Source organism: Anastrepha obliqua, chromosome 5 (assembly GCF_027943255.1).
Source record: "Anastrepha obliqua isolate idAnaObli1 chromosome 5, idAnaObli1_1.0, whole genome shotgun sequence".
Lineage (NCBI taxonomy): Eukaryota > Metazoa > Arthropoda > Insecta > Diptera > Tephritidae > Anastrepha > Anastrepha obliqua.
The window spans coordinates 128,802,561-128,814,007 of NC_072896.1; the positions used below are offsets into that span (position 1 = coordinate 128,802,561).

The following is an 11,447-nucleotide window of genomic DNA, read 5'->3' on the forward strand; positions in this document are numbered from 1 at the left end:
AAATCTTTTTGCTTTACAACAAATTCTCTATTAGTGATATAGTTTTGCAGCAAGAGGTGTACATTCGTAGGCAGTAAACTAGTAATTTTGTGAATTAGGCCGCGGTGCCATACCTTATCGAATGCTTGTGCTACGTCTAAGAACAGTGCAGTGCAGTACTGATTTTTCTCAAAGGACTTTCGTATAAATGACACAATGCGAACTTGCTCAGTTGTACTATGTTTTGCTCTAAATCCAAATTGGTGTTGAGAAATAATATTGTTATCTTGAATAAAGGGCATTATTTTCTGCAAGAGCAACTTTTCAAATAGCTTTGAAAGTATGGACAATAGACTAATTGGCCGATATGAGGATGCTTGGCTTAAGTCTTTCCCAGGTTTACCTATCATAATGATTTGTGATGATTTCCAAGCTTTTGGGTAGTAGGCAGTACGAGAGATGGCGTTAAATATGTGCCTGATATGAAGAACGGCAATATTGGGAAGCTCTTTTAGCATTTTTGGGGTGATTTTGTCGTAACCTGGTGCTTTTTTAGGTTTAAGTTGATTAATAACTGAGACTATGTTCTTTTTTTTAAACTTTATTGGCTTTTTTGGTGGTTGCAATATGTCTAGTGGTAAGCAAGTAGTTGCAGAAGACTGATTGGGAGTGAAGACAGATTGCAGATGTTCAGCAAATACACACCCTTTTTCAGAATCCGTACGTGCCCAATTACCATTACCTAGCCGAATTGGTGATTCGTACTGTATGGGCCGATTTATATTTTTTGTGGCTTTCCACAATGCGTAATCTGTTTGGTCCGTCGGAGTAAGATTAGAAAGGAAATCATGAAGATGCCTCTCCTTTTCTTTTTTAAGGGCGCAACGCAACTTAACTGTGTATTCATACAATAGTTTCTTGTATTTTGGAGAACGATATTGTTGCCAAGACCTTCTCAGCTCTCGTTTCTTTTTAACTAAATCTTCTATAGTCTCATCAATGTTTCGTTGAGAGTTAACACGACTTTTATTATTTGTGGCCACTGCTGCCCTAGTAGCTCCATGCATTAGTTCAGTCAATGTATATATCTGCCTATCGATATCAAACTGTAAGTTAAAAAAAACTATATGTATTATTAAAAAAAAAAGAAGGTTAAAAAAGGTCACTCTGAGAAAATTTTAGTGCTACTGAAATTTTGTTGATTCTTATAAAACTTGGTGTTTTAAAAGTGCAAATTTAATTTTTGGCTGCATTTAAGGTTATGCAAGAATATTAAATCTTCTTCTCTTAAGATGGAAAACCTTTTTACACATTTTAAAAAGCGTTTGAATTTACTGAATGCGAATTAAAACCATAGAGGTGTAATCGTTTCTTCCGGTCATCAATTCTTAGTGGGACATAGGGCATTAAGAGGTGTATTCATAGTAAAAATAAGCAAAAAAATACCAGAAAATACTAAATAGAGTACCTTATCTTGTTACATAACCTCAAATATAGCAAACAAGTCGTTCCCTAACAAAAGAGTTTCGCTTAGTAAAAAACAACTCATAAATTAAATTGTACATATCCATAACACATTTATAAAAAAAACTCACGTTTTAAAGACAAATTGTCACGTATACAAAGTTCTTTAAGTAATTCAATAAAAAATTGGTATTTTATTTTCTTTAAATGGGACTTTAATGCGTTTTTATATTCAAAGCTAGGCAACACTGCAGTAGCGAGCAGATTAAAAAAAAGGAAAGCTAGATAAAATTGAGTAAATTGTTGAACTAATTTAAAAAAAAATGTATATTTTACAAAATTATAAAAATTACTTTTAATTAGAACAGGCTAGAAAAATGTCATGAAGAAAGAACTTAAACTCCGAGACCAAATAACAAAAAAAAAAAATTTTATGGTAAATAAAGTTCCGAAAATGGTAATCTGGCCGTACTGGTGCTAAAACCACGTAACTCATTGTGAAATTCGCTGAGCGCAAAGTAACGGCACCACGATAGGCGCCATCTCAATATTCTTTCCATCATGTGTATTATACTTTATTCGTAGTTGATCTTTCACCTGCGTTCAGTTCAAGGGTTACCAAATTTTGAGTATGATAGATAAGAGGTTGGCCATCCGAAGCAAAATTAATAAAGCAACTTCAGCTATCACGTCATAAGGGATTTGGCAGGAAAATTGTGTGCGCTCATTTCACTCGTATTCTTACGCCCCTCCAGCCGCTATTCAGACGGCTCTTCAGATTGGCTCACAAACACAATCTCAGTTTTGTCGTTATCAAACCGCTATCACATCCGTTGTTGCGTCAGCAAATCAGTTGACGGCGTGATGCCGGCTACACCTTCTGAATTCTCTTCATCGTGCGAACTGCGACAATTATATCGCCATCGCACTGATGCGCCACAATTTTAATTTCTAAAAAACAGTTCGAACAACAATAAATCAACAAGTAGCACTCGTAAAAATTACAACAACAATAATGTGTTAGAAAAAACGTTTTCTGTATTTTGATGATTTCAATAATGTCTGCAGTTCTCACAAACACCCTCCGCTACGGCTGCTGCGCAATACTGGCGTACAGCGTGGATACCTCTTAAACTCGTATAGAATAGTTTTAAAACTTTATGAATGGGAGGCAATATCTCAAACCCATCGCTGTGTTCTATATCAATAAAAATTGATAATCTTAACGTATTGCGAACGTGTTTTCTGTTATAACGGGTATTTTTTTGTTGGGAAACTTCAATTTCATCAACTTCATCAAAATGATACTCACTTCAAGGTCAGCGGCTTTAAGAGAGAAATTAATCCACTAATGGACTATTCATCTCAGTCTCGACCGAATATCTTCGTTCATGTAATTACTTTGTTTTTAATTTGATAGAAGGAAAAAGTTACTAGTAACCTGGTGCGGATTTGAGGACGGACCGTAGATTTTGGAGAAAATTTTAAGACATCGATCGTATCGTTAGAGGTGGTAATGTGCGAGTTGTTTACAGAAGCAGCACTCTGAGTCGACTTACTCCATTCTGTATGACTGCTTCACCACTAAATTTGCGCAAGACCCAGTAAATTTGCGTTGTTAATTGTAGTCCCCAATAAGGCAAGTAATCAGTTAATGTAATTTCCTCTTTTCATTCACTGCATCGACTCTTGCTTGGACTCCAGATCATACTGACGAGTGTAGGTTTTACCAACCGTCACAGTCCCTTGCAATATTCGTCCAATCCCTCTAACACAATTAAAAAAACAAGTATTGGCCAATAACAATTCTCACTGCAAGTGGTAAGTTTTATCTAATTTAAATTGAACTATGCAATGCAACTATATGAAGGTGACACTTTTCACGCTTTTGTTGAATTTCTTACCTCTAACTTAAAATGATTGCACACATAAAGCTTTTATATTTAATGTATCTTTACATCTTTAAAAAAAATATTTTCTTAAACATTTGTCTTTGTACGATATTTGTATGAACATAAATAGTTTACACAGCGCATCGAATTTTCGCATCAAGCCGAGTGGTGAGCGAGAGTGCAAAGGGTTAATTTTCATATTTTGTTTTATTTCCTTCAAATGGGTGGATGTTTTATTGAAAAACTCTCCGATCGTCAAGAGGTCAAGGCGGTACCCAGCGCTTTAATTTCTTTTATGTGCAATGCCAATGTAAAATATCTTCGTAAGGTAGTCTGTAGTTCTTCCATCTGACAAAATTTAATTCTTCGGGCAGCCAGTACTAATTTTCCGACCTTTTAGATATTTTCTTTGGCCACTACCACCACTCGGAAATTCGAGGGAGTGAAATATGTGAGCCCTTTGTACTATTGTACAAGAACCGATGACATTTCTTCAAATACTTGTTTCGTCGTATTTCCGTTGTTAAACAAGAAATATCTCAAAGTGCGAAGCTTCAAGACATGCTCCCATGTTCCAGGAATAACCGTTATGGACCAAATAAAAACGGGAGTATTACTTATACTAACCAGAGTGCATGACTCAAGTGCTATCAGTAACGAGATGTTGGGTCATCACTCAGTGCTTAGGTCGCAATTTTATCAACCGTCACTCGTGCGTATCAAAAATATGCCCAAAATAATTTATAAATTAAATTAAATTTTTGTCAGTTTTTATTAAAAGAAAAATTGCTATGCATCTGCAAACACACCCGTTACATAAACTCTACGTACTCCTATGTATTATTTGCATATGTGATGATCTAGCATATTCATGTTCTTCGCTTTGCTATTTATTCACTACGTTTATACGTTCGGCCAAACAGTCGATGACCGGTGGCCGCGGCTCCATCGGTCGTTCATCCTGCGTTTGCTGGCTTCACACCATTAGCCCACAGCTGACCGTTTTACACTTACTGTGGTAGCCGATGCGCGCTGCTACGAGTCAGTTGCCTTTCTTAGTTTTAAGAAGCGAGTTGCTCAAGTTTTACTTTGTATTTTCCATAATTTTTAATCGGTGTTCATGAAGAAATATTCGTTGTACCCAAATAGTGTGCTCAATTTGCTCAATTGTTAATCGCCATCATCACGTTGCGTTTCATCAACATTGTGTCCGTTGCATATTACGAAAACAATAGAATACCGGTTGTTCAAAGCTACAAAACTTAAAGATTTTTAACAGTGAATCATTTAGTTCAGATAAATTAGACTTAAATATTTACATACATACATTTGTATATGAATTCAGATGAATTCACATTCTTGCCCCGGTGAGTCAAATATGTATGTAATGAATCCGATAAGAATGAATAATAATTTAAGCAATGAGAACCAGTGCCAGAAGGCACCTTTTTGAGTAGCTAGGCAATGACTTTGCACTCGTAAGTTTTTTCGCTATGCGACATTGCAACGGGCTAAGAGCCCATGAGCTGACGTAATTTGATACTGGCCTTATAAACCCATGTAAAATACTATTGAAGACATTTTCAACTATTTAACCATTCATAATTTTACCTTTCGTTTGATAGAAAAAATTCGGAATTGGAGTAAACAGTGTTTTAAACATTTTTGATTAGTTTTTCAAAATTTTTTGCTTGTTTTGTTTTCGTTTGAAATTTAAAAAATTTTGTTATTACCTCGCGAACTTGTTTATTTTTTCTTGTATGGATAATAAAAGGACCAGTGTAATTGCGCTAAGACATGAAGTTGCCAAATGCTCTAGTCGGGTAATTTTACAGCAGTTTAGAAAGATGTAAGGCGCCAACTTGTCAAAAGTTTGTTGTGCCTGAGCATTTACCAGGTACTTCTTACATGGAACATTGCTACAACAAAATAAAAAGAAGCAATTTGATATCAAAGTATCTGTGTTTGCGTAATAGTCAGGCACTGATAAAAGAAAAGCTTTGCACTAGGCTTTTCTTATCGGGTAGCTTCTATGTATGCACATATATTATTTTCGAAATATTCCTTTTAAAGGGTGCTTTTCTGGCAATAATATCGCATAGTGGACTTAAAATTGTCGCGCATTGTAATGAATTTAATTTTAATACTTTATTATGGAATAACCAATAATAATAAAATGACAGTTGTGACTTCTGACGTTGTTGCTTTGCCCGAGCAATGCATGCAGACGGGTCCCTTCATTCAAGATTCGCTCATATTGAAATTCGAAATGCGTATAAGTGACGGGCTATTTGCCAAACTCCGCAGGTGTTGAATCTGAGCGTCTTTCTTCTTTTCCAATTTGCGGTGCACGTCTTAATGTTGTTCCACAAATTGAATGCTCTAGAGTCGTATGTCGTTTTCTGTGCTCATGTAATTGTTGTGTCGTTCCCTGTTTAATATTGTATTTATGATATTTGCTTATTGATTTTATTTTTTTAGTATTGCTGAGGAGAAGAAGAAGCTTGGCAACGACCAATACAAAGCACAAAATTACCAGGCTGCACTTAAACTCTACTCTGATGCCATCCAACTATGTCCCGATTTCGCTGCTTACTATGGCAACCGTTCCGCTTGTTACGTTATGCTTTCCAACTACATAAATGCCTTAAGCGATGCTCGTCAAGCTGTGCGACTTGATCCGAAATTCGAGAAGGCCTACGTACGTATCGCCAAGTGCTGCTTGGTCATGGGCGATATGGTTGGAAGCGAGCAGGCTATTAAAAAAGTGTTGGAGTTGGACGCTCAAAGTAATGCTGTCAAAACAGAACAACAAGGATTGCAGCAGTTGCGTCAGCTGGAGAAAACGATACAAACAAATTACGATTCTAAGGCATTCCGCAATGTTGTCTATTATTTAGACAGTGCTTTGGCAATTGCACCCGCCTGCCTTAGGTGAGTTCAGACTTTATACCATTCCTGTATTCAACTCTTAATAAAACTATACTTAAACAACTATTCTCCTTAATAAAAGATAGCAACTAATCGGGATACATTACAGGTATCGTCTTCTCAAAGCGGAATGCCTCGCGTTTCTTGGCCGGTGCGAAGAGGCTGTGGATATTGCCGTAAGCGTTATGAAGTTAGATACTACATCCGCGGATGCTATATACGTTCGTGGTTTGTGTCTCTACTACACTGACAATCTTGAAAAAGGCATTTTACATTTTGAACGCGCTCTTCAACTTGATCCCGATCATAAAAAAGCCAAAGATATGCGAAATAAAAGTAAAGCTTTAAAAGAGATGAAGGAGAATGGAAATACTCTCTTTAAGTCGGGTCGTTTTCGAGAAGCGCAAACTGTGTACACAGACGCACTGAAGATAGATGAGCTAAATAAGGACATCAATTCAAAACTGCTGTACAATCGGGCATTGGTGAACTCAAAAATCGGCTCTTTGCGAGATGCCATCGCTGATTGTACACGTGTTTTGGAAATCAATTCCCAATATTTGAAGGCATTGCTTCTACGTGCGCGTTGCTACAACGACCTAGAGAAATACGAAGAGTGTGTGAATGATTACGAGACGGCGTTGCAGTTGCAAAAGACTCCAGAGATTAAGAAGTTATTGCGTGATGCTAAACTTGCGTTAAAGAGGTCTAAGCGTAAAGATTACTACAAGATCCTTGGTATATCTCGCAACGCCACAGAAGATGAAATAAAGAAAGCTTACCGTAAGAAGGCATTGGTGCATCATCCGGACCGACATGCCAATAGCAGCGCAGAAGAACGCAAAGAAGAGGAACTGAAATTCAAGGAAATCGGTGAGGCCTATGCAATTTTGTCGGATCAACGCAAAAAGATGCGATATGACAACGGCCACGATATAGAAGATCAAGAACAAGGTAGGTGCTGATAATATTAGGCAAATTTATAAAAAGGGTAGAAAATATGAATTTTAGACAGGCACAGCCCTTCGACTTTCGGCTCGCTTCTTTACATGCGTTGCTTCTAACTTTAATGTTTTTTTCTTTTTTTATTTCCTTACTTAAGTCAAGGGTAACAATCTTATATATATATATAACTGGCGCGTACACCCTTTTTGGGTGTTTGGCTGAGTCTTGATGTTGTTTCACAAATGGGGGGACCTACAGTTTCAAGCCGATTCCGAACGGCAGATATACTTTATGAGGAGCTTTTTCATGGCAGAAATACACTCGGAGGTTTGCCATTGCCTGCGGAGGGGCGACGGCTATTAGAAAAAACTTCACCGAGATTCGAACCTACGTTCTCTCTGAATTCCGAATGGTAGTCACGCACGAACTCATTCAGCTACGGCGGCGGCGGGTAACAACCTTACAGACAAGATTTACAGGATTACTTAACAATAATTAGGAAATAAATTAAATAGGTAGTTTATTCAATAAATAATAAGATTAAAAAAGTGACTTAAACAAAGACATTGGCATAGAAAAATCAAAATCCTCAAAGCCTATTAAAGTCTTCAAGTCGTCTTGCAATAAAATGGACCATATGAGCGAAGTACTCTATTAGGAACATTGAAACTTAATTGGCCAAGTCGATCTGAACAGTAAATGGTGTCGCTTATTATATCGTATATAAACAATAAGCTTTGAACGAGTCATCTGATCTCAAGTGATAAAACATTGATAAGCATGCATCTAGCACCGTAGGATGGCAGTGATAATAATATAATATAATAATGCTGTATTTATTCTGCCCTGCGCTTTCTTCAGTGGACGAACAAGGGAAAAAGGGCGCCCTCCTGAGTGGTCAATTACTTTATCCTCTTCTGTTTTGATTGTTGGTCTTGAGATATAACAGACGATTGTCGACCATAAAAGTAGTTCGCGGACCGCCTCTTCAAACCGACTGTTGAATATTATCTAGTAGCTTGGAATGACTCAATGTATCGAGTCCTCTTGCAGGGATGGTTTTGGGAGTAGGGGGCTTAAAGAGTATTCGCAACTGGAGAAAGGAGAGATATAGGTTGATGAGTCTCTCCTTGGTTGGCGGATTTCCCAGGTTTTAGTAGGGGAACTACTCTTCCTATTTTCCACTTTTCAGGGATGATAAAAGTGGACATGGAAAAGTTGAATATCCTAGTGATATAGGCTACTCCCTTTGGGCCCATATCTTTCAACATCAGTCTGCTATAGCAACAGTGTCCTGGTACTTTGCCTGACAAGTAACATCATCGAAATATGTCAATTATATTAATCCTGTTTTTTAACTAAAGCCTGTTATACATACGTCGACTTGTTTTTATTTTATTACTGATGAACAAAATTTGCTAGGAAGGTAGGGTTTTTACTTAGCCCCTAGAGTGTACACCCAGTGTGTTTCATTCAGTCCTTATAAAATTTTTAAATTTGAGAAAACTATTATATTAGAAACACTAAATACTCTTCACGCGATCACTCACGTATCACAAAAATATGTGAGTACTCGAGGGTTAATTATGATTATGTGATAATAAATTATGAGATTTTTTAATATTTGTAACATTTAAAATGCATTTTCCTTTACAGATTTTGATCCCAATCAAATGTTCCGGCACTTCTTCCAGTTTAGCAGTGGAACAGGGCCGGGCACATCGTTCGGATTTGAATTTTAAATTGTGTTTTGACCAAGATTATGACCACCTCATCACAACCAGGATGTTTTTCATAAGATGTATTCTCTACAATGCAAACAACCGCAAATGCAGTTACGCAGAATTCAAATATAAAAACAAAACCAAATTGTAAAAACCGTTGCTTGTCGGTACTTCAATGAAAATCTTTTGAAAATGTGAGGAAAATAAAATTATCAGCGTTTAAGTCATTTTTTTTTTTAATTAAAGTATAGGTATAAGTGACAATTCACAATTGTGAATAGTGCAAAAACTAAGCGAAGTAAATTCTAGTTCATTGTAGCCATCGCAGATATATAAACTAAAAACCATATTTCAAAGAATACTATCCATTACAAAATTTGAGAAACTGAAAAATTGTTGACGTATTTATCAACACAAATACGTTGGAACGCATATTTTAGATATGGAGTGCACAGTTTTATTGTTTATTTCAATGCATGATTCAATTATTAAAGGTTTGCTCACTAGTGACATTCGATTTTTCACACTCCCTTACAAAAGGTTCCATTTAAGAAGGTGAATAAAGTGGAAAATAGTAAATCCTTTTTGGTAAAAATGGTAGCAAAAAAGTATTTTCTTACTTAAATGTGAAAAAACTGCGTACGATTTAAAAAATGTATTTTACTTTGCATTGCTAAGTCTCCTCTGGACACTTCATCCATCCATGGGAAAGTGGGCTTATTGGAAATAAGTTCCGTCGATCGCGTCGGGACTATCCAATTATTCTCCCTGTTGTAACTCTTTGGAAAATGCTAGCTCTTTGCAAAACATGAATTCCGTCTAAATCACCATATCATAAGAAATAAAGCTTTGTAAATTCACCACTCATCGATCTCGGATTACTCTATCTCGTCAATTACTCGATCATGTCCTGACTTAAGCGGTATGTATTCCATGACATACTACCATAGTCCTGAACATATCGATTATAACTCTTTAGCGAGTTGTTGCTCGTAAGCAGACCATTTTGAAAATGAAATGTGTTTTCTTTAACTTTTACTTTTCCTCCACTTTTACTCAAAATTTCTTGAACTAGCAACCCAGTGTCTTGCTAAGGGAGCCGATTTGTCAAGAGAGAAAGAGAAAGCTGCTTACTGATCATGATTCAATAATAAAAGGTTTGCTCAGTAAGCAGCAGACAAAACCCCCATGGTGGTCCTCAGAACTTAGCCTTCATAAGATTGTATGTAGAACACTATTTAATAAGGCGAAATACTCTAATTTGGAAGACGATTGGGACTTCTATTATGAGCAACTCAAAGTCTATAAAAAGGAGTTGAGGAAAGCAAAAAGATCTTCATGGAGGTCGTTCTGTGAGGATATAGAAACTACAGCGGAAGCTTCTCGCTTAAGAAAAGTCTTGGCTAGATCAACGACATCTATTGGCTTTTTACAGAAGTCAGACAACGGCTGGACGACTTCTACCAAGGAGTCGCTAAGTTTACTATTAGATACCCACTTTCCGGGGAGCTCTGAAGTCTATAACTCGGGCCCTACCCGAACTTGCAACCCCAGAGTATCAGAATTTGAGATTAGCTCAGATATCTCAGACATAATCAATGGAACTAATATTACTTGGGCTATAGGAAATTTTAAGCCGTACAAATCGCCAGGCCCTGATGGGATAATACCGGCACAACTTCAGCAGCCTCTGGCTCATATCACAGGGTGGTTAGTAACCATTTTCAAAAGTACTCTTCAGTTAAATCACATTCCCTCAGCATGGAGGGAGGTTAAGGTCATCTTTATCCCGAAGGCAGGTAGAAGCTCGCATACCAAACCTAAGGACTTCAGACCGATTAGTCTATCATCTTTTCTACTGAAAACATTAGAAAAGCTGATTGACTCGGCTATCAGGAATAGCATACCCCACTCACGTATGTCCAAATCGCAACATGCCTACTGTAAAGGAAAATCTACAGAGACGGCCCTAAACTCACTGGTCACATCAATTGAAAGCTCATTTGAAGTTAAAGATTATTCACTGGCAGCCTTTTTAGATATCGAAGGAGCTTTTAACAATATCCTGCCTAAGGTCATAACGAACACGCTGTCAGACCTGCGCATTTCCGGAACCTTTGTGAATTTCATTGAGCAGTTGCTTACGAGCAGGTTCGTGAATTCGACGTTGGGCTCTTCGGTGATGCGCAGATCTGTCTGTAGAGGTACTCCTCAAGGCGGGGTACTTTCTCCTCTTCTGTGGAATCTAGCAATGAACAAGTTGTTGTTGGATCTGGAGGAGAGGAGAATTAAGGTTGTGGCCTACGCGAACGATGTAGCTATATTAATAAGGGGGAAGTTTCCAGACACCCTCTGCAGTCTAATGAATAGAACCTTAAAATATGTGGATACTTGGGCCAAAACATGTGAAAAGGCCAGGTACTTAGGTTTAACCCTTGACAGGAAACTTTCATGGAAGCTGAATGTTCAGGAAAGAATAAAGAAGGCTGCTACGGCGCTTTATTCCTGTAAG

The 11,447-nt window shown here is 37.3% G+C and overlaps 1 protein-coding gene across 5 annotated transcripts in view; it reads left to right on the forward strand.

The window, feature by feature from the left end:
* LOC129247016 (dnaJ homolog subfamily C member 7) overlaps nt 1–9,158 on the forward strand; it is a 51,253-nt gene extending 42,095 nt beyond the window's left edge. For 2 of the 5 annotated variants that reach the window (XM_054885846.1, XM_054885848.1), the window contains exons 2-4: nt 5,817–6,269; nt 6,376–7,220; nt 8,868–9,158. In XM_054885846.1, coding sequence (XP_054741821.1) covers nt 5,817–6,269; nt 6,376–7,220; nt 8,868–8,953 — 1,384 coding nt within the window. In that variant the 3' untranslated portion in view covers nt 8,954–9,158. Of the gene's footprint in view, nt 1–4,446; nt 4,703–5,026; nt 5,185–5,816; nt 6,270–6,375; nt 7,221–8,867 lie in introns of those variants that run through there. The other 3 variants (XM_054885849.1, XM_054885847.1, XM_054885850.1) reach the window with 3 other exon arrangements.
* Nucleotides 9,159–11,447: the final 2,289 nt, after the last annotated feature.